This window comes from Spermophilus citellus (assembly GCF_964194105.1).
Source record: "Spermophilus citellus genome assembly, chromosome: 18".
In the NCBI taxonomy this organism is placed as follows: Eukaryota; Metazoa; Chordata; class Mammalia; order Rodentia; family Sciuridae; genus Spermophilus; species Spermophilus citellus.
This window is the reverse complement of record NC_138200.1, coordinates 65466980-65493093: the sequence shown is the minus strand read 5'-3', so window position 1 is coordinate 65493093 and position 26114 is coordinate 65466980. Positions and strand designations below refer to the sequence as shown.

The 26114-nt window shown below is 61.5% G+C and overlaps 1 protein-coding gene across 1 annotated transcript; it reads right to left on the bottom strand.

Moving 5' to 3' along the window:
• Positions 1-265: 265 nt before the first annotated feature.
• On the bottom strand, positions 266-24630 carry NECAB2 (N-terminal EF-hand calcium binding protein 2). The gene is made up of 13 exons (XM_081275110.1): positions 24403-24630; positions 21863-21887; positions 17776-17884; positions 16999-17024; positions 16766-16863; positions 9644-9780; positions 7369-7487; positions 7152-7231; positions 4890-4943; positions 4353-4465; positions 1984-2061; positions 949-1040; positions 266-534 (listed from the first exon to the last, which is right to left on the bottom strand). Exons 1-13 carry the CDS (start codon positions 24604-24606, stop codon positions 506-508), a joined length of 1164 nt encoding a protein of 387 aa, XP_081131236.1. The 5' UTR covers positions 24607-24630; the 3' UTR covers positions 266-505.
• Between the last annotated feature and the right edge of the window lie 1484 nt (positions 24631-26114).

Sequence of the window (26114 nt, the reverse complement as noted above, 5' to 3'; positions counted from 1 at the left end):
CGTCTGGGTTAAGGTCTGTGGCAAACCCGGGGCCATCCTGGCGGCCAGCTCTCACTCGGGAAAGGGGACACAGAAGCACAACACACAGCTGTTCCCAGCGAGGGTTTATTTGGTACCTAGTGTGGCGCTCACTACTGCCACTTCTGGGCTTGACCCAGGCCTAGGTTGGGCACTACAGGGCCACGGGAGGGGATGTCAGGAGTGGGGGGGTGAGGAGAGGCGGCTGTGGGCTAGTCCTGCTGAGCCAGGGCCGGCCTTTCGAGGCCAGCCGGGGGGCAGGAGGGTCGGTGGGGATGCCAGCCCAGGAGCCTCGGGGGACCCCCAGAGCACAGTGCCCTGCCGGCTCGGGTGGGGGCAGGGGACGTGGGGGCAGGGGTCCTCTTCACTTCAAACCGCAGAGGAAATACATTCTTGTTTAGAAGTAGACTGAAAAGACTGTACCAAAGTTTCTAGAAAAGGGGCGTCCTTGACAAGAGGGGTGCTGCCTCCACAGCCTCGGCGGCGGTCAGTCTCGGCCCACGGTGCACCAAGCGGCTAGAGGCGGGAGGAGAGTCAGTGGGGTGGTGAGCACGCAGCCCCTGCCCTTGTGTTCTGAGGAGGGGGCGGCTGGCAGGGGAAGAGGGGGCAGGCCAAGCGCGCCCCCCCCCACCTGGGGCCACATCCGCTTCTCCACCTGGCCCTTCGGGCACGTGCCTCACTTGCGCTGGCCCAGGGTTGCAGAGGGCCAGCTCCGCCCGCTCTGAGTCCTGGCCTGGCCCCCTGTTCTGTGGCGGGTGGGGTGTGGGCCTGGGCCTCTCCTGAGCCCTATGCCAGCGTGGCTGTCGAGACTGGGCATGGGGCTCTGCTCCCGGTAGGGAGGTGGCGGAGAGTCACTGCAGGACTGGGCCCTCCTCAGCTGGAACTTGGGAGCTGGGCAGCCCTCCCCAGTGCTGGCCCTTATCCCTCTACCTGGCACTGAGATCCGGGAGAGGGCCTCGGGCTGGCGCAGTGTGTCCACCTTGACGTGCCGGAATGCCTTGCACACGGGGCTCTGCAGGTGCCTGCGCCCCGGGAACAGGTTAGTCAGGACCACGTGGGCCACCCCCGAGCTCAGCTCTGTCTGGGATGGGAGCTCCGAGGCTCCTGGGCAGAGTAGGAGGCCGGGTGCCAGCTGGAGCAAGGCCCATGCCCCCAGGCCAGGTGGGGCCTGCCTGGAAACAAGGACCCTCCACCTTCAAGGTCACCCAGGGGTCAGGGAGGACTGCCATCCACCTGTACAGACAACACCAGTGAGGCTGACCAGGGCCCGGGCCCTGGCCCCAGAGGAGCCCACTGTCTTCCTCTGTGGTCACTCTGCTACTGCAGCATCCCTAGGTCTTCAGTCTAATCATCCCTCAGTGCCAGGGAGGAAGGACTGGGGTGCAAAGCCACCCACACCTGGAGGGACGCGGTAGCATCTGGTGAGTCAGAAACCTCAGGACGGTGTTGGATTTCCCATTGCTACCCAGGGAGGACAGCAAGGTGCCCCAGATGTGCTCTGAGCAGGTGACAGCCACAGATGGAACCCCCAACCTACCACCGCCTGCCACCAAGCACTGGGTGGGGGCCAGGCGCAGGGAGGGAGCAGCTGACCGCACCGCTACCTGCTCCGAGTCAGGCTCTGACGCTGGGAGCTGTCCAATGGGAGAAGCTCAACAGGGCTTCCCAGAGGAGGGTGCTGGATCAGGGGATCCAGGGCACAAGGGACTCTGAACCCACCCACCGAGGCGCCCCAGGGGCTGGGCAGAGCTGGTCTGCCTGGAACGGGTGCTCAGGAGCCTGCCCTGTGTGGGAGGCTCCCTACACCTGAGCAACCGCCACCTGTCCAGGACACAGGCTGGGCCGGGGCTCGTGCTGGGAGAACCTGGGCACAGTGCTCTCCATGCCTCTCCAAAGTCCCTCCGCCACGGAACCAGCCAGCCCACCTCACCAGCCCCAGCAACCCAGGGACACGGCTGTACCCACCTCTTCCACGCCTCCTCTGTCTCCCAGAACTCATAGATGACGAAGGTGAAGCCGTCCAACAACCTCACAGCGGCAATGCTGGGGGGGAGAGGGAGGGAACCTGCGGCGGGCCGGGACCGGCCCTGACCCCACTACCCAGACATGCCATGGCTGGCGGAGGCTAGGGGGAGGCTGCAGGCCTTGGCATTCGCTCAAGCCCACCCCGGACCCACTGCTGCTCCCACAAGCTCCGTCCCAGTGTCGGTCCCGGAGCCCAGCCAGCAGCCCCACCCTGGGCTCCACACCCTGCAGGCCAGGCGGGCCCCCTGTGGGACCTGGCTATCACTCTCCCCATTGCAAATGGAGCAGATCCTACAGGGCTATGGGGCCTCCGGGAAACCACGGTGATGGGGCTGGATGGCTCCTCACGGTCACAGCATCTGGTACTGTCCTTGTCCCCCCACCCTCCTCTCCTCTTTCACCCACTTGGCAGTAGTGGAGGGGCTCACAGGCAGTGCCAGGCTGGCTTCACCCGACAGGCTGCTAATCTGTCCTTAGTTCATTATGCTCCAGTGTCATGTGGAGAGCGGGATGCTGCCTGGGACCAGCCCTAGCCCTCTCCCAGCCACTGGCAGGTCATCTCCAGGGGCCGGGCTCCGCTGAGTGTTACGGAGTGCCACCATCACGGGGTGAGGGTGGCATATGTTGGGCGCACACACTTGTGGTTTGGGGGGACGATGCCTCTGGCCAGGTGGGAAGACTGAGCCTGGCAGACTCCAGCCACAGTGAGGACATGTGTCCCACAGAGAGGTGGGGAGGCACCCCACAGTGCCACCCCTCCAGAGGGACTGGGGACCAAAGTGGAGGTAAAGGGCCCCAAGGGCTGAGGGCCTGGCCTCCTGTCTCCTATGGTGAAGACCATCTGCAAGAGCACTGGCCAGGAAGCGGGCCCCTCTGTAGCACCAGGAATCTAACAGGGTCCATGCGGCCTTCAGGACCCTGTGTCCTCCCACCTGCTCCTGCTGGAGAGGCCCCATCCTCCATGGAGTCTCTGAAGCCGGAGGAGCACCCCCTCTTCCCACCCCTCCACCCCCAAACCCCCTTGGTTCTGCCCCTTCCTGCAAAGGCCCCCCACCCTCCTCGGGGCGACCCCTGCTGCACCCAGCCTGTCTTCAGAGGGCAAAGAAGGGGCGGAGCCTGCTCCTGCCTACGTACTGTGTCCATAGAGACGGGGCCTGTCCCTCCGCCCCCCTGTCTGCACAGGACGGGTCACCTCCCCTCAGAGCCCCTGAGACCCCTGTTGCTGACTCACATCACCTTTGTCTTCTCCCACCAAGGAAAAACCGAACAGCTACCTGCCTGGCTGCAGCGGGGCCCCCAGGGTCCAGCAGACCCTCAGGACGTGGAGGGCAGAGGAAGGGAGTCGGGGAAAGCCCTGGAGAGGGAAGCCGGGCAGCACCCAGAGGCAGGGCCTGAGGGCTGGCCGTGGAGACAGACGGGGAGCCTAGGGCACGTGCCTGGACCTTCCGGACCACCAGCAGCAAGGGCACAGTCCCTTGGCCACATCTGCAGGCTCAGGGGCAGGGCCGAGGGTGGGGCTGCCCAGTGTCTGGATGTAACTGCTGTGGGCCAGCCTCCGCGCTGGAAGGTCAGTGCACACCCTCAGGTCTCCCCTCCGCCCCTCTCTGGCCTGTGCTGCTGAACCAGCAATGCAGCTGAGGGGCACTGGCCTGGCTCAGCCCTTCCTGCCCCTCGGGCCGCGTTCAGTCCCAGTGGGCCCGGGCGGGGTCTGCTGGGGCAAAGCTCAGACAAGGTCAGGAAGGAAAGGGAGACCAGCCTCACCCTCGGGCCTCCCACCTTCCTTCCCCAGCTGGTCTCCCCCAAATCGTCACAATCTTACAGTTACTGGAAAGTCACTTATCAGAACTGCCCTGTGCAGTCTACCCTCAGCACAGATGAAGCACAGGGAGATAGGATCTCTTAAGAAACCTGTAACCAGGCACATTCCAGGCCAGGACAGCTGTGGACCAGATACTGGAGAGCAAGATCCCGGCATGGCCAGTCCACCAGACTGTCATCCCGCCTACCTCCCACGTCCACCCCCATACCTTCCTCGAGGGGAGGGCCCATCTCACTCTCGGTGCCTGTGCCTTACTTTCTTGAATAAATCTGTTTTGTCGGACACTGTGGAGTTCTTTTTTACAACAGCCGAGGACCCTATCGTCCTGCGTTGAGGTCCCCATCTCCTGGACCTCCTTGGACACCCTCTAGGGACACTGCCAGCAGCTCCCTTTACAGATGAGGGAGCAGAAGTTATCTGCTACAGCTGCAGGGATTGCCCCGTCCCCTCCCTCCACCGCCTGGCAGCACGCCCTGCCAGGCTCACTCACTGGAAGCAGCTCCCTACTCCAGCGGTGCCCCGCAAGTACTGTCGCAGGGAGTCCAGGAACTCGCTCAGCTGCTCGGGGCACACGGCCATCTCCTGCCGGACAAGCTGCAGGTGCTGCCAGGACAGAGCACTGAGCCTGGGCCTTGCCTCCTCCCCTGGGCTCCCTGCCGGGACCTTTCTGCCTGGCCTGGCCCAGCCCAGCCCACCCCTACAGTTTTTGTTCAAATGTATGAAAACTGGCTGGAGCAGCCAAGTCCCAATGCATAGAGCATCCCCAGGGCGGAAGGAGGCTGCCTGGGGCATGGGTCCCCAGACTCAGCCAGAAGCACCCAGGAGTGTGTGGACCATCTGGCTCCCGGCCACACCCCTTCATCAAAGTCTTGACCTGAGCTCACTCCAGGGAGGGTGCCTGTGGGGTCCTGCAGCCCATTGCTGGGACTGCTCCTGCCCATCTTGGTCCCAGGCAGGAGGGGTGATGGATCTTGAGGGTCCTGGCTTGGGCAGGGGAGGGTGACAGGGGCTCAGGGAAGGGCCTCACCATGTTGGAGCCTTCTTCATCTGACAGGCGCTGCTGCAGGTCAAACCAGAGTGTCTGAAACCACGAAGCACATGTGAGGCCTGAGAGGCCACCTCGACCAGGGTGGCCTCCAGGACCATAACGACACCGGAGCACCGGGGGCACACAGGGCCCCGCCCCACTGCCCACATCCCCGAGGCTGATGGGCACTCCTGGGCCAGGCCTTGCTGGGCAGGGCTGGTTGTGGTCCATGCACAGAGCTACCTCAGAGGGCCCTGGAGCAAGGCTGGAGACCCACCATAGGAAGTGGCAGAGAATCCTTCTGTCCCCTGGGGGCACTGGGAGGGCAGGCCAGGAGTGCTGGCCTTGCTGGGAGGCCTCAGGAGAGGCAGCAATGGTTGTCCCTGCCACCGCTGCTGCTCTGGGAGTCACCCGTCTTAACCTCTGGAGCCTCAAGAGCCTAATGGTCTGCAGGGGGCGGCCCTCCACCAGCCCTAAGCCAAGGGATCCCTGAGCCATCGTGGGACTTCCCCGACTCCCCAGGAGGGCTGCCAGGCAGGCTCCAGGAAGGCTGGAGAGGGAGCCTGTCAGTCTCCTCTGCCTGGGACCCACAGGGCCCACTCCCAGATGCTCAGCCCTGGGCCCTGAAGTCACAAAAGCAGGTTCTCTGCGTCTTGGTCTTTCTCCACCTGATATGAGAGCCACAGTTCATCCTCCTTTAGCCTGGGCACCCAGTCAGGGCTGCTCCTGGCTATCCCTGTCCTTCCTCCGTGAAAACAGACTGCCACTGTCACAGGACCACGTGTGCACACATGCGTGCACACACGCAAGGGCATGTAGGAAGCGCATCTGTTAAGGGAAACCGCTGGCGGGGGAGCGGGCAGCGTGACCCACTTTACAATTCTTGGTGTTTCCCCCGCGGGGCCTTTGCACGTTGGCGGTTCCACAAATCACACAGCCAGCGGGAGAGCCCCGACTTCTCCAGGTCATGCTTTCAGAGAAAGTGCTTTCCAAGTGGCCAGGGAGTGCCCAGCAGGGACAAGCCCGTTTCTGGGTTTATAACCATGCTTGTGGGCGCCTGGCCCCAAGTGGCTCCCTCTGGCTTCCAAGTCTGCCGCCCCAGAGCCTTCACCCTCCCTGGCCGGCTAGGCCCAGAGCCAGCTCAGGTGGGCCTGCGGGGGCCCGGAGTGGCCCCTGCTCATGGCCTGGGCCAACCAGAGACAGGGAGGGGAGGAGGCCCCGCCCCTCCCCCAGGACGCCCAGGTGCTCCCTGGTTACCAGCCAGCCGCGTTGTTAGAGCGACCCATCGACCGACCGACCGACCGAGCCAAGCGCTAAAAATAAGCTTCAAAGAGCCTCCCTCCCAAGGCCCCCGCAGAGTTGTTATGACAACGGGCCCAGGGTCCCCTAGCTGTTCCCACTCCGGCAGCTGGCTGTGAGGGGGCGGGATCCCGCTTCGGCCTCCTCCCTGCGACGGGATGTCGGCCTCCTCCCTCCAGCTCTGCCTCCCTCGGGTGGGAAGCCGATCCCGTGATCCCTCCCCAACCCCAAGCCCACCGAAGTACTAGTGTCCTTTGCAAAAGACGTGAAAAAATACAGAAAAGTAGAAGTGCTGTCGCCTCAATCCTAGAGCGTGACACACCCTTAGCGGAGGTCCCGTAGGTGGATGTGTACCTGGAGCCTTTTGGTGACAATAATTGCTGACACTGCTAACTGTAAGTGCTAAGTGGGAGCCTGGCTCTGAGGTCAGCCATCAGGACATCATTTTCCTAATCCTAACAGCACCCGGTGAGTGGCACGGCCAGAATTCAACGCCACAGATGATCCCCGAGCCACCTGAGCCCCAAGGCACGTGTGGTGGACTCTACTGATCACAAGCCACCCTGTAAAGGCTGTGTCCTTGTGCCATTCCCCCACCTGTGGGTGTGCCACGCTGTGCTCAGTCCATCTCCTATGGTGGCCAGTTCCTTGGGGCTGACTGTCCTGGATCTCACGCACCATGATGCCACTGCCTGGCTCCACCTGCTCAGGCCACTGCTACCTCAGCGCCAAGCCCTCTTTGCCATGATGTCCCCTGGCAGCACGGGACCCCACTGGCCACTCTGCTCCTGGGGTGCCTGCCCAGTCCTCAAGGCCAGGGCCCATCCTTAGTCTGCTCTCCACCCCCATGCCTCACCTCAGGGGGACCCGTCCCATGGCTCCCTGACTCCTGCCCTGATCTCCAAGCTAACTCTGCTCTGTGTGTGGAGAAAGGGGTGTCAGGCAGCGGCGGGCTGGGCTTACCTTGTTCTCCAGCCTCCCAATCAATTCTGCCAGCCGGCTGATCTGGACTTCTAGACCCTCCTCCTTTGGGTCCCCAGTGACTAAGAGAAGCACATGGTGGTAAGCAGGGCCGGGCCTGGGGTAGAAGCACCCAGCCCTCCCCAGGCCCCACCTGGGCACTCAGTGTCCTGAGGCTCCCAGGCAGGCCCCTTCCCCACCAGGGCCACAGCTCTCTCACCAGGTGGCAGGCTCTTCCCTGGCTCCACAGCCATGAGCTTGTGGTTGGGGGCGTGGGGAGGAGAGGGGCTTCCATACCAGGTGCCCATGCCACCGTGGTCGGGCTTGCTGTGGTTCTGTCTGCAGTGTAAGTGGGGAAACAGACCATGATGACAGCTGCAGGACCCTGGGCACATTCAGCAGCTTCAACAGGCACTTATTAAGCACCAACTGTGGCTGCAGTGTGCCCAGAGTGCACCCTGCGGACTCCTGTCCCCTGGGATGGGCGACTTGGTCTCCGTTTTGAAAGAGGCGGAAACAATGTCCACAAAGAAGGTGACTTGGCCAAGGCTAGCTGGGGTCAAGCCAGGGCCAGAACCTGGCTGGGCAAGGCTAGGGCAGATGCCCACCTCCTGCCCAGCAGCTCACAGCGTCCCCAGGCACCTGCTGGGCCCAGGCTGTGCGGATACCAAGTCCCCTCCCTGCCCCACTGCCAGTCAGGGTTACGTGCCTCCTGGTGTGGGGGATCTGGGCTTGCACTACAAGACCCCCAAAGCGGGCGTCCTAAAAGACATTGAGAGTGGGGACACGGCAGGACAGAACTGGGATCCTAGCCTCTCCCGCCCCTGCACCCCTCCCCCATGCACACTGACCTGGGGCCCAGCTGGCTGCCTGCACACGGCTCACAGGCACTGTGCATGGCAGGGACTTTGAAAAACGCCTGGTAAACAAATCCTCATGCACAAGGCTGCTGGGAAACAGAGGCCAGGGATGGAGCGCGCACACCCGCCAGCGCCTGCCGCAGCGACACCCCGTCACCAAGCATCATCGCTGCCTTGGTTCACTCTGGAATCCGTCTCCTGTGAACCCTGACCGCTCAGCACGGCTCTCCTGTGTGGATGGAGCAAACCTGGCTCCCCAGGGAGTGGGAAAGGCTCTGGGGTGTCAATCACGGCAGCTCTACAAAGCAGCAGCAAATTAAATGTGTCCCTTAGACCATGAAGGGCTAAGTGGGAGGCCCCGGCTGCGGAGTTTGAACCCGAGGCTTGTGCCTGGAACACGACATCCTGAGGGACTGCTTGGGTGGGGAAACAGGCTGCTCCCAGGGACCCAGGGACCCGGGGAGGGGGGCGGGGAGGAGGGGGGCCGGGGGGCGGCCGGTGTAGCCACCGACATGGGGAAGCAGGCCGGGTGCAGGCGGCCATCTGTGAGAACCACAGGAGGACCCGCGAGCCACAGCGGATGAAAAGGGCAGGTCCTGGTCAGGACAGGAAAACAACACACAGCACAGGAGAGCCAGGCGTCAGCTTCCAGAGTGGCTCTCGGATCAAGACTGGCGACAGACACAGAGCTCTGCCTCCGCGCGGCATTCCCACCAGCGCCCGTGCCTGGGCTCTGCACCCTAGGTTTCCCAGGTGCTGGGCACAGTCAGCACCTTTGCGATCACATCTGATTGAGGCAGCTCCATGCCAGCCGGGAAACACCCGGAACTCCCAGCCCAGGGCAAGCCCTCTCCCCGGCTGCACTGTGCCTGAGGCTGTAGAAACTCCAAGCCCTCTAGAGCGGGGCTTTGCCCAGCGGCTGCTGCCACCTGTGAATTTTCTTTCCCCTCTGCACTGGCACATCAGCTGCCCTGGGCAGAACTGGGCAGGAGAGTTTGCCTCAACCCGGGACTGGCGCTGCTGAAGGGAAGGAGAAAAGTGCCCCTCTCTAGGAACCAGACACACAGTCTCCACCTGGCACCACGAGGGGACTCCGGGCAGGAACAAGTCCTTACTAAACACTGAGTGACACTGTGACAAGACCACCCACTTTCACTTCTCTTTCGGTCCTCCCGGGAGAGCCTCAGTTTGCTTCTACCCCCTCTTCAGTGCCTCCCACAGATGGCCCAGTCTCTCCGTGGGCGAGGAGGCTGGGCCTGGAGGCCGGAGTCCAGCAAGAGCAAGGCTGATCTCGCTACTTCATCCAGGGCATGGGACGCTCTTAACCATAAAGAGGGGGCCAGACAACAGGGTCACTCTGCACCAACGGTGAGTGTCAGGCGGGTGCAGCGAGCCTATGCGTCTCCAGTGGCATTTTAACTGTCCTGTGCAGGCCCTGCATGTGCACACCAGGTGTGCATCTGGCATAGCCCACCTCACCCGCTCCTCACGGTGACAGAGAAGCAGCTAGGTATACAATCCTCCCGTGCTGCAGCCTGAGACACGGAGGCCCAGAGGAGCAGCTTGCCCAGTGCAGCAGGCTGGCCTGTGCACACGGCACACCCCAAGTGACCCTGCAGGGTCCCGTCCACGCACCGGATCTGGCTGGTCTGCTCTTCGATGGCCTCCACCGCACTCTCCACAGAACTCAGCAGAGACTGGATCTGATTGGCCGTCTCCTTCAGGAGGAAGCGGGTCACAAACTGGTCCACGTTGCTCCCGCCCTCATACACCTGTGGAGGGAAGGGAAGGGACATGGAGGAGAAGGGGTGGGGACCGAACGTGGAGATGTGAGGCACCTGGGGTCAGTGTCCTTGCTTTGCAGGGGGAAGGGGATACTCTACTGCTTCTGCATCTTGGAGGCTGTAGAGTACCCAAGACAGGGCATGAACTCGGACATCAAGGTTCTAACCCAGGTTTTACCACTTACCAGCCTGCGGCCTACTGGAGTCTAACAGGGCCACTGTACTCTATCTTACAAACTTGTAATGGGGATTCAATGACCACATCTACGTAAAATGCTCAGTCCAGTACCTGTCACAGCAAATAATAACCAGCTGGTATGATAAAGGTGATGGTGATGATGTTGGTCGTGGTGATGGTGGTGATGGTGATGGTGACGTGATGATGGTGGTGATGGTGATAATGATCATGGTGATGATGATGGTGGTGATGGTTATGATAATGACAGTGATGGTGGTAGTGGTGGTGATAATGGTGGTCATGGTGATGGTGCTGATGGTTGTGGTCATGGTGATGGTGGTGATGATGATGATGGTGAATATAATGATGATCATGGTGATGGTGGTGGTGCTGATGATGGTGGTGGTGGTGGTTATGATAATGACAGTGATGGTGGTAGTGGTGGTGATAATGATGGTCATGGTGATGGTGGTGATGGTTGTGGTCATGGTGATGGTGGTGATGATGATGGTCATGGTGATGGTGATGACAGTGATGGTGGTGGTGATGATGATGATGGTGAATATAATGATGGTCATGGTGATGGTGGTGGTGCTGATGGTGGTGGTGGTGGTGGTTATGATAATGACAGTGATGGTGGTAGTGGTGGTGATGATGATGGTCATGGTGATGGTGGTGATGGTGCTGATGGTTGTGGTCATGGTGATGGTGGTGATGGTGAATATAATGATGGTCATGGTGATGGTGCTGATGGTTGTGGTCATGGTGATGGTGGTGATGATGATGGTCATGGTGATGGTGGTGATGATGATGGTGGTGGTGATGATGATGATGGTGAATATAATGATGATCATGGTGATGGTGGTGGTGCTGATGGTGGTGGTGCTGATGGTGGTGGTGCTGATGGTTGTGGTCATGATGGTGGTGATGGTGATGATGATGGTCATGGTGATGGTGCTGATGGTGCTGATGGTTGTGGTCATGGTGATGGTGGTGATGATGATGGTCATGGTGATGTGATGATGGTGATGGCGATGATGGTCATGGTGATGGTGACGACAGTGATGGTGGTGGTGCTGATGATGGTGGTGCTGGTGGTGGAGGAAATGATCATGATATTATTGCTGGTGCTCGGGGCCAGTGGCACGACACTGATCAGCAGTGGTGTTTATGTTGCTGTCACAGAGCATCAGGGAAAAACTTGTCATGATTTGGCTCCCCCATTCCTCCTCCAAGGAGAATTCTTCGGGCTCTTGAGTATCATGTTGCTAAAGAGAAATGACAGAAGAAACTCAAATACAGCCAGAGGGTTACAGTGGCTCCCCAAAGAAAGAGCAAGGCTCAGTGCTCAGAAGGAGTGGGGGAGCAGAGCCCAGCGGGGGTGGGGGGTGCGGAGAGGGAGCAGCTCAGGAGGCTGAGGACCAGGACCAGGTGAAGCACCGTCCCCTGCTGTCCTGAGACTCCAGCGCCAACTCTTCTCATCACTGAGATTCTTTTGGCTGCAAAAGGCTGCCCAGGAGATGGGAAGACTCGGCTCACCAGGCCACTCGAGAACGAGATGACGACATTGATGCTGCTCAAACCCTGTGTTCCCCAGCCTCCCCCGAGGTCCGGGCCACCCGCTCCAGCACTTTGTTTTGCAAGGGAAAACAGGGCTCCCAAGGAAAGCAAATTAAACCATCCATCACCCTGACTGGGAATTAATTAGCAATAACTGAACAGTGGAGACATGGTGGAGAGACAGAGGCCGAGGAGGGAGGCAGGTAAGGCTCTGACGGGAACGTCCCGGGTCAACACCCGGCCAGGGCTGCGGGGGACTGACCCCTGGCGGCTGGGTGCACCACAGTGATGGATTATCCTTCCTAGCGGACAGCTGAGGCCACACACAGCCCAGTGACCGCTGGACTCTGGACAAATGAACAAGACGACTTAACTTGGTAGAAAAAAAATGGAACACATAAGAGGAGGCTGCTGGAGAGTGGCATAGCCGGAAACCAGCTGAGGATGTGGGCTAAAGGCACCCTCCCCCCCCCCCCCGGGACAGGGACGGGTCAATAATGGCCTGGCCTGTGAAGCTGTCTTCCAGGGCGCAGAGGAAGCTTTCCAGATTCCTCCTCCGCCACAATCGCAGCCTCAGCCAAGAGACCAGCTCTGCAGATGGCAGGGGGAGAAGGAGAGCTCCGAATTCCACACTCACCGACGGTCACTCACATGCAGGAAGACGGGAGATATCCAGCAACCTGTGAATCTGTGACTTTCACCAGATGAGCATCTTCCCAGAAAAGCATGCTCATAAGCCCGAGGCTTGAAGCTCGGCCCAGGGAAGCGGTACCCACAGGACCTGCGACCACGCAGCTCCAGCCTTCAGGTTACGGGTCCCTAAGTGAACCGGACAGTCTAACTCCAGTGACCCTGCATCAAGTCAGTAGACCATTAAAAAACAGCCCAGATCTCAGAGATTCCTTCATTCCCAAAAGGAACAGAAAGCATTTTGTATTAGCCAAGTATAAAAATGCCACTAAGGGTGACCAGTACTTTAAAAACGTCACTAGTAAAACGACGATGAGGATTTTTAACTTCTCAGTCCTGATCAACAAGCAGCAGACCATCAAGAGGAAGAACGTAGGAGAGATGAGGAAGGGTTAAAAAACCGGGAGAACAGGAGACCACAGCAGCAGCCAGGGGACAGGCGGCCCATCCCCCGGGTCAGTGATCTGCCAGGGCGCACCGTCCCCAGAGCACAAGGGGCTCTAAAGAGCTGCACAGAGCTTCTGCACAGAGCACTGGATCAATGTCACCGCAGAGCTAGCGCCTCAGTGAGAAAGTGCCACGCAGATGAGGAGGGACACCGTGAGGCCAGGAGGCGCCACAGTTAGATCCCCGCGGCAGGAACTGCCACAGGTGTCACAGCTGTGTGACGCGGCAGCAGATCACGATGCCTCAATGACCATAACCCACACTAGAGAGCAACGGTGAGCGCGCGCGCCCAGGACCTGGTTAAGAGCCAAAACCTGGAAATGGCCTAGTACACCCAACAGTAGAGGAGACACGAGCCCATCCAAATAGGGGCGTTTAAAATTATGCTTTCAAGGTTTTCAGTGACACGGGGGAACTGTCAAAATATTAGTGAGAAGCAGAAAATAAACTTTTCTAATGGGATGATATTAAAAACATTGAAGAAATGCACGTGGAAAAAAGGTATGAAAAGGTAAAAATCTTCAGTGTTCACAGTGGTGGGCTGCTGGGGTCGGGTGATCTAAAAGGTCAGCGCTACATCCTAGAATTTCATGCCGAATACCCACCATTACACAATAAAAATATCACGGAAGTCTGCACGCATCAAACCTCCTGGCTGAGACGAAGGGAAAACATTTGGATACAAAGGTGACGAGACAACAGCTCAGTGGAGGAATGAGCCCTCCACGCCCCACAGGGAGAAGAAGTCGGACCACGGTGGTCAGGGAGGCGCAGGACCTCACCAGGGAGCGACTGCAAGTCTCTGAAACGGACTAAAAGATCCCTGTGTGTCTTGTCTAGTCCACTTTTTGGGACCACCTAAAAGTGATCCCGTCTTGGAGCTGCTTTTAACACCCCGCAAGATGCAGAGAACCTGGAACGACGCAGCACTCACAGGCACGCTGGTGGGTCCTGCCTGGCAGAGCGTTAACTGACAGCACTCCATTTGGCACCATCCGCAAATTCACTTCAGAACCTCCACACGTCCCAGAATGGTCCACTCGATCTCATTACAACAATGAAAGGAGAAATGAATGAGAACAGCAGACTCTTCCGAGAACAGCGAGACCGAAAGAAGGCACATCAAACCCATGGTGGCCCAACACAGCACTCAAAGGTCAAACTGAGTTACCAAAAACACCTGAGCATTCCGTTTCACACGGGGCGTGGGGGTGGGGGGGCAAACAGCCACAACCGCAAACCCCAGGAATGGGGAAGGAACTTGTAACAACGACACATCAATTAGAAAACGTATCTTGAAACGTAAATAAAAGTAATGGGCTGTTTGTTAGAAACAACTAGTTCAATCAGGCCTGTCATATATACAATTAAAATTTTACATATATATGTAAATTTTTTTTAGTTGTAATCAAACCCAATACCTTTATTTTATTTTTATGTGGCGCTGAGGATCAAACCCAGGGCCTTGCACTGCTAGGCGAGCGCTCTACTGCTGAGCCACAACCCCAGCCCTCAATATATAAGATTTTAAGATGTGGAAAATGGTATCAACTTAAAATAAGATCTGAGCGGTAACATTAGATGTTTGATTGTTCTTACTCTGTTAAACGAATCTGTTGTGTGTCAAACGGTGTTTTAGATTTTTAAAAAAATAGTCCAAAGACCATGCCATGTGTAATTGATCATAAAACCAAACACATCCAGGGCAGTTTTGTTTAAAAATATACTAAAATGAACATAAAAAGTTAAAAAAAAATCTAACGAAAACAGGGCTTGCCTTAAAGTACCTACTAAAACACACCCTCCTCCGGCAACACCTTAGCCCGAGCACACAGATGACTTCTGTTTTTGAGTAGAGACCGATCCTGGGTTTGGGGAGCCAACTCACGCACAGAAGCTGCCCAGAAGCCCCTGCAGAGGCCCCTGGAGCCACACCCACCTCAGCTCCTGGAGGAGATTGAGCGACACTGGGCCAGTGCTGAGGACTGGGCAGAGCGGCCACAGGACGAAGTCCCCGTGAGGCTTTATCACAGGGAGCCACAGACTGTTCAATACCGGAGTCTAAAAATAGAACCCACCATCCAGAGCTCGAGCAAGATCATTTAATGGTTAAAAAAACAAAACACCACAGTGGCGTTGAGAGAACTCGCTACCCTCCTAGGACAGCATCTAATAAAGGCAGGCGGCGCCTCTCTTCAACAGGCTGGAACAGATTCCAAAATAAGAGCTGGCATTAATATCATAATTAGTGGAAAAATCCTAGAGCGGCGACTGGAAATCTAGCACAACCAGGCAGCTGGGGGGCGTCAGCGCCGCGCCTTAGAATCCAGGAAACGCGACACACCAGCGTGACAGGCACGCGCAGCAGGGCCTGTGAGTGGGGCTGCTGACCACGGGTGCCTGATGCCCGCGGTCAGCTATAGCCAGGGGACATGAGAACAGAGCACACCCGAGGGCTGCTTCAAGAAATGGCAGTCACCACCTTGAGGACCTCGAGGACCTGGGAGCCACCCAAGGCCACAGACAACAGCCCCCACCCGCCACTGGTGCACAGTTCCCGGGGCAGTGGCCAGGCTGGCCTGCACGGCACAGGAGATGGTAGACCCCCTCCTGGCTGGGGGCCTGCAGCCGGGTCTGGGGGCCCAACCAGGGCCAACAGCAGCACCACCCCACCCTGCCAGGGAGCGGCCCCCTCCCAGAGGAGGAGAGAGGGCCACGGAGGGGCCCTGCTGCACAGCACCCAGGGGCGTGTGGCAGCCTTCCATGGGCCATCTGTAGCTGGCCCAGAATCCCTGCTGACCCAGGGCCCTCACAGTGCTTCAGGCCAGAAGGCGCTCAAAGACCCACGTGAACAGGGGGTCACTCCAAGACGGTGTTAAAATACACTCGAAAGCAGCAGGACTCAAGCAGCGGCACGGTGGGCCAGGAGAGCATGTGTACCCAGGCAGTGACCGGGCAGCAGCTCACCACGCTGGGCACACGACAGGGGCCTGATGATGAAAACTGCCGGTCGCACTGCTCGGTGCAGGTCCTGTGCTAAGCAGCTGCCACAGTCCTCCCCAAGATGGTGAGATGGAAGCTCCCATTTCACAGAGGGAGCAAATGAGGCTCAGGAAGGGAAGTGACTGGCTCGGGCCCTTCAGCCAGGTCTGCTGGACACCATCCGCTCAGCTCCCCAGCCTCCGCCACCATGGCCTCCCTGAGCTCTGGTGAGCTGTAGCCCTGGCTCCTGCAGGTGTCCCCTGGGGCCCTCTCCAGCTCCCTCTTGGTGGGCCTGGACTCGTGTGCCCAAGCGGCTGCCCCCACCCCTGCTGACAGCCCTCCGGTTCCCCTCCTGCCATGCGCTGTCTTGCAGGCCCTGACTCAGTTTCCCCTCCTCGTCCCTGAAGCTGTGGCTGTGACCCTGCTGGGTTCCCTTTGTGCACCCCGTTTCCAGAGCTATGAAATGGAAGGTGAAGACCACCACGGGGGCTGCCCTGAGACCAAAGGAGACGCGGAGGGCGGGGCCTGAGCACGCGCCAGCCTCCGCAGGTCCTCAGGACGGCTCCGTGGCTCTTCCCTGTGGGTGTGGAGAAGCAAGCCCGGGGCAGTGGAGGGTGCTGTGACCGTCAGGGCTCCAGGGAGAAGGCACAGAGGCCCCAGGGAAGGCTCGTGGCACCCAGCCTGCCGCCTGGCTCCACTGCCCTGTCCCCACCCTCCGAGGTGGACACGAGGCAGCAGGACTGTGGGCAGGCCCTCTCTCCAGGACACAGCCCCTCCACGGCCCACAGTTCCCAGCTCAGCGGGGGCTCCCTGCCTCTCCCATAAGACCACCGATTCTGGAGTCGGTGCCGTGCCGATGCATGAACCCAGGGCTCCCTTCCAGTCTCGTAGGCCTGCTAAGGAAAGGCACGAATCTGTCAGGTGTGGCACCTGCCCAAGGATGGGTGTCCCAGCTGCTGCCCATCCCGATTAGGTGGGAAGGGGCCTCATGCCCTAAACAAGCATAAAGGGCCGTTCACCAAGCTGCTCCGCTCACTCCACGGTTTATCTGAGCTCCCTCCAGGAGCCCCACCAAGCCCAGCCCAGCCCTGTCGTCACACAACCAGGAAAACTGACCTTCTTGGTGTAGCCCATGGCCTTGAGGACAGAGTGATTCAGTGTCTCCAAGGACGCCAAGACATCCTCATAGTCTCCCATGTGGTCCACAAAATAATCTGGTGGGGAAGGGAAAGGCGGGGTAACCCGGATTCTGCCCCTCCCACCGGCCTCCCAAGCCCACCGTGCCCCTCACGGCCTTGCCCTCCTTCAGGCCCTCTCCCATCCCCCTGCACCCCATCTTGGGCACCTACCACACAGCTCCTTGGTGTCCACGTGGCTGGGGAGAGGGGGAGAGAGAGTCAGCAGCCCGTCCTTGCCCTCCCGTGTGAACCACGCGCCATGCCCTCTCCGTTCTCCAGAGGGGAGGGGGCAGCAGTGGGGGCCATCTGCCCACCTGTCCTCATCTTGAGGCCCACAGACCACAAAGTGAATGGAGGGCAGTGAGCGGGGCTCAGCCGGGGGTGGGGAGAGGCAGGGATGGGGGGTGGCCCCAGCCCAGGCATCACTGCCTCTGGGTCCCGGCTCTGCAGGACAGGGACAGCCTTCCTCAAGGTGCAGCCTGGGTCGTGAGCAGGCGGGAGAGGGGTTCAGTTAGCTGCAGGGGGAGGTGGGGGCCAAGCTGGAGTGGATTGGAGTCCAGGTCGAGGCCAGCAGCTCGACACCAGGGTCCAGGCTGGGGCTGGAGAAAGCCCGAGGCTTTGGCTTAGGGCGGGGTCAGAAATGGGTGACATCACTGCCAACTGCCCGTTCTCACTGTCCACGTGTATAGGCAGAGCTGAGGGCTGTCCTTGCCTGGCCAAGATGCTCACTAAAGACCAATTCTGTGACAGTAGCCAATGCAGAATCGACCTGTCCACTCCCCACATCAGCCCGGGCAGTGAAGGCCACATGGATCTGACTTTTGGACGAGCACGGTTGGGGGTTTTGGGGCCCTGCCTCACAGGGGCCTGGGAAACGAGGCTGGCTTCAGGACAAGAAGGGACAGCTGCTGCCCACGGCTGCGCGTGCCCTGGCCGGCCGGGGCTCACTTGGTGTTGTCGGAGTCGATGGTGTGGAAGAGGTCCTCCAGCTCCTTCTCGTTGAGGACGCCATCGGCGAAGAAGAGCTGGAATTCCTCCAAGGACAGCTTCCCGTCATCTGTAAGGTGGCAAGACAGCAGAGCAGCTGGCATCTACAGATGAGACTGGCAAGGCCCAGCGCACCCCCCCATCCAGATAGGTCCAGCCGTTCCAGTTAATCAGCAAACTCCAGTTCACAGAATCCCAGACTCACCCAGGGAGGCCCAGACCCAGCCACAACCCTCCAACCAACAAGTGCTACAACAGCTAACCCTCTGGGGCTCACTGCAAAACGGCCATCTGCATGCACTCAAAGAACGGAGTGTCCGCCTCCAGGATGGCCTCTGTCCCATCTCCGCCCATCCCAGCAACACGCCACAGGTCAGGGTGCAGCTGAGCCTGTGGTCTGACGAACGCCTACTGCTTCCACCTGGTCTCTCCACAGTGACCGGCAGACCCCGGCCCTCGGGCCTGACTCTGAAGAAGGACCCAGCCCCTCCACTGGGCCCATCTGCAGGGCGGCCAGAGACGCCTGTCCATGGTCAGCACTACTTTTCTCTCTGGCCATGAACACATCTTTCAAGGCGCCAGACCACCAGGGAAGGAGGTGCCGGGCAGGGCCGAGCCCAGCACCACAGGAGCCTGCAGAGCTGTGGTCTGGGGTGGTGGGTGGCCCTAGAAGAGGGTCACATGCATCCGCCCTGCACTCGCCTCCCCCTCTCCCCCTCTGCTGTCTGTGTGCACTTATCTGTAGGGGACACCACTGGCCCCACCAGGAAGGTCTGGTGGGATCAGGTCAGCCTGGGCCACTGAGGGAGGCAGCTAAGGGGGACTCCAGTCCTGCGTGTCCGCCCTGCTCCTTCCACCGGGCGGACCTGCTGAGCACTCGGCATGCTGGCCCCACACCTGCCCCACCTTATAGGAAAGCTGCAGAGCATGGGCAGAAGGCCACGAAGCCCCAGTGGGTCGGCAATCAAAGTCAGCTGCTAAAGGGGAAGATCCCTGCAAGTCCCGGCACCTGCGTGTGATCAGAGACGCCCCTCCCCCTGCGGAGGGACGAAGCCCAGGATTGGAGTGGAGTGCCACCTGGACCCGAGGCCTCTGTCCCCGGGGATTGAGGGCCCTTGTGCAGGGCACGACCTGCCCAGTTGCATATGGCAGGCCCTCTTGGGTTCAGAATGGAAATCATTCTTAAAGCTTAAAGGCCCAGCCCATGCTTCTGCCTGCACCCGGTGCCCTGCCAGGCCCACAGCACACTCAGGGCACCTTCAGGCCCACGGCGGCTCCCCGCGTTTCCCTGGGGGCCGTAAGGGATCGGGCTGGGAGAGGGGGACGTGGTGTCGCAGAGGAAGGAAGCATCTGTACCTTTCAGACACAAGCCCCTACATACCAAGACCCCAAAGGCAACCGTGAGACCTCCAGCCAGCTCTCGCGCTCTGGGACGCGTCCAGGTGTCCTGGCAGGGGGCAGCCTCCCCCAGCACCCCTTCCCTGCCCCCACTGCTCCAGGCTCTCCACCCGAGGCCCAGCACCCCACTTTCTAGGGACAAACCCAGGTCCTGCAGCTGTAGCTTGAGCCCAGAGCCTCAGGCCAACCCAGGCCAGGGTCTTGTGACAAGACCCCTCATCTACCCAGCCCTCGGCAAGGGCCAGCACAGTGCCCCCACTGCTTCTGGCGGGGGATGGTGAGCAGTCCTGTCCTGGGGGGGGAGAAGCTGAGGCCAGGCCTGGACGTGCTGCGGCTATCTGCTAGGTCTGACGGCCACCAGGCACAGCGGGGTTGCAGCACCCGCCTCCCTCTCTTCCTCTTTGTCCCAGCACCTGGGTCCTCTCTGCACCAGGGAGAAGAGGCAGCGCCGGCCGTTCCCACCACAAAGGCTTTCAGCTGACATTTACCTTGAACATCAACCACCACGGGCCTAATGAACCTGTGTCAGTTAATGAGGCAAAACACCCTCCCCCCAGGCTTCGGGTCCAATTAGCCGAGCCCCGGCCGGCCAGCACTGCCATCTCCGCCAGAGAAGCCGAGCAGGGCCTTCTCAGGGGTCTTCACTAATTAGCACGAGCTTGGCCCGAGGCAGTGGCCTTTCAAACCTCAAGAGCCTGGTGTCCCTGGCCCTGGGGGGAGAGGGTGGCTGGCCTTCACCTCTCTGCCAGCCTTCAAGTGCCACCTTTGGGGTTCATATCCCAGGCTGCCTGTCAGGGTCCCCACTCCAAGGACCTTGGCCAAGCCGGACTCTGTCATGGGTGCCCCCATGACAGGCCAGCCCTCAGGTCCTCGCTGCTGTAGTCTCTGAGGCCTATGCCCTCTGATCTGCAGCCCGGGTGGACACTGCACGCCCATCTCCCACCCCCCCACGCACCCTGGGGTCCTTCCCTAGGTGCCTGAGCAGGGTCGCAGGGGCTTGTGATCTGGATCATCTGCGCCTGCGCCACGCACACCTACTGCCGTGGCTGCCCCCACCCCTTGTTTTTAACCTCCAGCATTGAGTCAGAACCCCACCTGCACCCTGCCCACCTCAAGAACACCATCTGCTGCCCACACCTTGCTTTGTCATCCGTGAAAGGGGAGCAGTTCATCCAAGGAGTCCTGACACACTGCAGGCGTCTGGGGACCGCCAGCAACCCACAGGGGGTCAGCTTCCAGGGGGCCCAGGGGGCCAGCAAACGCCTGCTGACCAGCCACGCCCATAGGTGGCCCTTCTCCAAGGGACTCAATGCCCGTCAGCCGATTAATTTCGTAGGAGCCAAGCCTGGAGCTCCTCTCTGCCCATAAGCCCTTGGGGTGGGTGTCACAGTCCCCTTTTTCAGATGGGGAAACGGAGGCCCTGAGTTTGGTGACATTCTTGCTCAGCTGTCAGCGGCTGAGCCACGACATGAATCCCTGGCAGAGGTGCTGCAGAGGCTGGCCACGCACTGTCCCTGCAAGGGGCAGAGGAGGGGCCCAGCCTCACCTCCTGCAGGCCCAGAGCCTGGAATCTCCCACTGGAATTGGCATCTCACACCACGTTAGCCCTGGTGACGACCCCTCATGGCCACACGGCAGTGGTGGGAACACACAAGACCCCGGGAGGAGGAGTGGCTGCAGGAATGAAACAGCCTCCCACAGGGTGGAAGGGCACGGAGGGCACATCCCACGCACCGGGGCAGGAGTGTGGACCCACAGCGGGGCTCCCGGGGCGGGCAGGCTTCCTCCCCCGCAATCACCCTTCAGCTGCGGCCCTGAGTGTGCGAGCAGCCCCGCGGCAGGGGACAGACCCAAATCCCCACCTGCGGGAGCAGCCAGGCCCGCAGCCCCAGGCCCACGCCCAGGGACTCACTCCAGAGCCCTGCAGCAGGACGCCGGCCTCCTTCAACTCCCGGTGGAGGCTCTGCAGGCCCAGTGCAGCGGCCATTTCTTGGGCTCCACTTAATCTTCCCACGTCCTCCCCCTCCTCCCCTCCTGGCGTCACTGCCAATGGCCTTCACCCTGAGCTGGCCTCACACGCAGGGATGGGGTTGGGCAGGAGACCTCTCCAGGACCTCTGTGCCTGCGCTCCACCCCACAGTTGACAGTGACCCCAGGGGAGGAGATGCTGGGGACCAGGCTGCGGCCGCGGCCGCGGTTGCTGCATGGGGAGGACCCCTGGGGTGGGCGACCCCAGCTCGGGATGGGGCTCCATGAAGGAGCACCGAGTTCCCTGGTGCCCACAGCTCCTGCCTGGCTCTTCCCTGAGCCCAGGGCAGCAGGCAGGGTAGGTGTCACCAGCCTGGGAGCAGATGGGACAGGGCATCCTGGGGGAGGTCACAGGGATGCTCTGAGCCCGACGGTGACTGTGGTGCTCAGCATCACAGGCCCAGCCCGGGGCCCTCACAGCACCCGGGTATGCAGACGCTACGGGGATGCCCGCTGTGCGGGTGGGAAACCCAGGCCCAGGGCAGCACCAGGACCTGGCCTTTGATTCGAGAGCCTTTAGGTTCAAGGTTGTCCACGTCTCCTACCCCTGATCCCGTCCCCGTGAAGCATCAGGACAGAGAGCCTGCTCCTCACTCAGCGGACAGCCCGCGAGGTAACTCACCATTTTTGTCCGCACGTCGGAAAATCTGCAGAGAAGAGAGATGGGGTCGGCCCTGAGCTGGTAGGGGCCAGGCGCCCTCCCCCAGGAGAAGCTCCGGCCCAGAGAGGAGACCTGGGCAGGGCCCGGGGGCAGGGAAGGACCGGCAGGCGGAGGCCCTGCCTCGGAAGGGCCACCCCCTCCCTCTGCCCTCCAGCCTGCCCACGGCCTGCCTGTGGCAGCCACACGCCCTGCACTCACACGCCCACACACATCCCTGCAGGTGTGCCCGGACACATCCCCACGGCTCACCCACCCGCTGCCTGGCACTCAGCAGGGTCCCACAGGGCACCGGCTTCACCCCACACCCCTTCCAAACCCCAGGGCCTCTCCAGGAAGGCTGGGTGAGGTCTGCAGGAGGTGTCCCCCAGGTGTGGCCACGACACCAGCCAAGGGCACGACAACTCCATTGTCTGGACAGGGGAGTGGGTGAGGGCAGGAGGCCAAGAGCTCAGATGACCAGCTGTGGACATGGGGGGCAGGCCCTGCCCAGCCTGAACCCAGAGACCAGGCACTCTGCAGTCCTCTCCAGACAACCGGCCTCAAGGTCAGGCTGGTGACAGGCAGTGAAGACGGCCGGGGGCTTCGAGAGCCCCTCAGCCCAGGCTGTACCTCAGAGCCAAGGGTCTGCTGCTCAGGAGCAGACCTGGGTCAACCACCACAGTGACCTGACCACCCACAGAGTGAGGTTTCAGGGCCAGCAGCTGCCCCACCTGGGGCTTGTCAGCATGTAGAGAGTCAGCCCCCCTGGACCCACCGAGTCTGAACGTGCACTTTGACCAGGCCCCAAGGGCTGAGTCACCAGCACAATGAAGTCAGAAGGATTCCAGGGTGTGGGGCACCCCCACCCAATGGAACTGGCTGATTTCAGCCACCCCCAAGGAGGGCAGTGACACTAGCAATCCCCCCCGCCCCCCGTGTTCTCCCAGATACCAGGGGGTCTGGCTGGGCCCAGTGAGCTACGTGGGAGGTGCCACCCCCTCTGGCCATCTATCTCAGTCCTCACTCTGGAGCGAAGGAGAGATGCCCTTAACCACCCTGCACCCCTACAAGTGACAGGGCAGGAGTGTCCCAGCCCTCCCAAGCCCAGTGTGGAGTCGGCCTGAGGCAGCACTCAGGGAGGCTTGCCTGCCTCCCTGCTTCCCCTGCTGAGCTCCCACACCAGCCGGGCCCCCCGAGACCCAGCCTGGGCACCCACACGGCTGCTCCCGACTGGGCAGAGATCCTTAAGGAAAGTCCTGACACCGCACAGTGGACACCCGGTGAGGCTGCACCTCCCCAGCCCCTTCCCTGCTTCACAGATGAGCACACCTAAGCCCCGAGCCCACATGGCCAGGCAGAGGAGGCAGAAGCTGGCCGGCCGGGCAGGGCTTCTCTCAGGGGAGGCTGTGCTGCGGCCTCTGCCTGGGACTTTGAGCTCACTCATGCTCAGCCAGTGTAGCTGCGTGCCCTGTGTGTGTGTGCAAGCATGCACAAGTGGGTGTGTGCGCCCAAGGCCCCAGAACGCCCCCCCTTCCAGCCCTCCAGTGAGACCCACCTATGGGATCAGGGAGGAGGAAACAGGAAACCCAGGTCCCTCCACTTGCAGGGATGCGATGCGTGGGACACATATGTGCACACACTCACACAGAAACACCCACAACCATCACAGAAACCCGTGACACACGCAGAGGCACCCCCAGCTGCACAGGATCCCCACTGGGACCCGCGCCCTCCCTGATCCCCCTCCTCCTGCTGCCCCAAGCCTCCCCCACCCAAGATGGGAGAGTGAGGTGGGCTCTGTGGGTGGTCAGGATGGGTGGGGAGCTAGGAGGGGGGAGAAGGATGGAGCTCTTGGTAGGGAGGGTGGTGGGGAAAGGAACGGCGGGCAGAGGGGCTCAGAGTGGAGCGGGTGGGGAGCCGAGGGGTCCCAGCACTGGGCTCCGGGTGGGGGGCGATGGTTCTGGGTCCACAGACAGGAGACAGTGGGGACTTGGCTGTCCGCGTGGATGGGCAGGGCCCAAGGGTCTCTGCAGCCCAGAACGGGAAGACTCGGGGTCCAGAGCAAAGAAGAGGGCAAGAGCCAGGGGCGTGGGGGGTCTCAAAAATTATCGGGCCGGGCAGGAATCCGGGGAAGAGAAGCGGGGGTGGGGCGGCCAGGGGCTCCTGTCCCCCCCCCCCCCAGGTCTAAATAGAGAGGGTTTGGCTAGAACAGAAATGGGGGGCGGTGGCCGGGAGCAGGGGCTCAGGGGTCCAGCCCGGATCCCGGGAAGTGGAAGCCAAGAGAGAAGTGGGGCCGACCTGGTCCAGGCGGAGACCGCCCCGGGCGCAGAGGGGCTGGGGGCTGGCGCTCGGGACGCAGAGAGCTGGGGTAGGGGTCCTGCCGCGGCCTCCGAGGCGGGTGGCCGGGGTCTCCTGCTCAGGGAGGAGGGGCCCCCCGGGTGCCGCCGGGCCCCGATGGGAGGAAGGGCTCGGGTCCCAGCTGGGGCTCCGCCGGGCGGGGGTCCCGGCCCGCGCGTACTCACGTCCAGGATGACGGCGGTGCCCCCGCGCGGCGCGGCGGGGCCGGGGTCCGCGGCGGGGGCGTCGGGGACCAGCGGCGCCCGGGGCTCGCCCATCCTGGCGCCCACCCAGCGCAGCAGCCCGCCCAGCGCCCGGCCCTGCGGCGGCGGCTCCCGGAGCAGCCTGTGCGCGCCGGCCCTGCACAGGCGCGCCGCCCGCTCGCACATCGCGCCGCGCCGCCGCCGCCCGGAAGCCCGCCGACCCCCGCCCGGCCGCGCCGCCCCCGCGCGACCCTCGCGGCGCCGCCCGCCCGCGCCGCCCCGCCTCCCGCCGGCCCCGCGGCCGCGGACACCACGGGGATGGCCGGCGCCGGGGGACGGGCGGGGACGGGCGGGGACGGGCGGGGGCGCCCCGCCCGGACCCCGAGCCACGTGCCCCGCGGCCGCCGCCCCCACGCGCGCGCAGCGGCAGGGGGCTGCCCGCCGGGGCGCGGGGCCTGACGACCGGACCCCGGCCCGCCGCCGAGGGACTGCCCTGTGGCACGGGGTTGAGGGGGACCTGGCTGCGGGCGGGGCGTCCCTGAGTCTGCCCCCCGAAAGTGTCCCGCTGGCCCCCGTAAGGTCCCCCCCAGTGGCGCCGCCGCAGGGGTCGGAGCGCGGTGTCCATCGAGCCCGGAGCGCCCTCTGCCGGCTCCACTCCAGGACGCGGCGCCCACGCACGGGCTCCCCTGCACCCCCACGCCGCCCACACTCGGCTGCTGGCTCGGCCCCAGCCCTGCCCTGTGCGACATCGCGCCCCATCAGCCTTGGCCCCAAATGCCTTCCTCCGGGTTCGGTCCATGCGTCGTCTCTCTGTCCATCTAAGGATCAGTTAAGGAAAACTCACTAGGTGCCAGGCCGGATGCTGGGCACTGGGTTCTGGTAGTGGACAAGGGAGACCCGGGGCTTGGCCGCCTGGAGCTCACATCCAAGTGTGGAGCCAGACACTTGGATCCCACAGATAAGCGAGAATTAAAACGGTCTGCTCAGGCCGACAGCAGGGTTTGTCCTGACCGTGGCCAGGCCCACCCTGTCAGAGAGCCTTCCTAAGGGCTGGTACTGGGCTCCGACCCAGAGGTGCCCAACTTCTGCACAGCATCCCCAGCCTTTTGGCTTTTTCTGTCTTGAGAAAGGGTCTTGCCAAGGCTAGCTAGCATGGTGAACTTGCCGTTCTGCGGTAGCTCCCCAGGTGTGGAATTAGGGGCCTGTGCCACTGCCACACTAGAGCAAGTGATTCTTTTTTTTTTTTTTTTTCTTTTAGTTGTAGTTGGACACAATCTTTATTTTTATGTGGTGCTGGGAATTGAACCCAGGGCGCTCTACTACTGAGCCACAACCACAGCCCCTAGAGCAAGTTGATTCTTATTCTGAGAGATTTAAAGGAGGAGGGAAGTTGCCTCTGGCTACGTAGGAGCCTGTGCAAAGGCTCTGTGGCAGGCAGGCAGGAGCAAATAGTCAGGTGAGCGTGAATGGCTGGAAGGAACTGTGACTAGAACAGACAGGGGGAGGGGTGGCCAGGCTGCAGGGGTGACAGGGGGTCCCTGTCCTTCCCTCCCAGAGCACACCCCTGTGCCTGCCCTCTGCGGGCCTGCTCAGCTGCCTCACCCCACCCTCAGCCATAAGCAACCCTGGTTACCCTGCCCCCAGGCACAGAGTCTTGGGTGTGGGAGTGGAGGCAGACACTGGTTTTATTTGTG

Bases quoted from the DNA above. Each gene is read 5' to 3' on its own strand.
- NECAB2 (XM_081275110.1), bottom strand. From the start codon at position 24,606: ATGTGCGAGCGGGCGGCGCGCCTGTGCAGGGCCGGCGCGCACAGGCTG. The intron at 17,885-21,862 runs GTGAGTTACCTC...GCCACCTTACAG, and splicing joins CCGACGTGCGGACAAAAATG to ATGACGGGAAGCTGTCCTTG. The intron at 7,488-9,643 runs GTGCGTGGACGG...CTTACACTGCAG, and splicing joins GAGCAGACCAGCCAGATCCG to ACAGAACCACAGCAAGCCCG.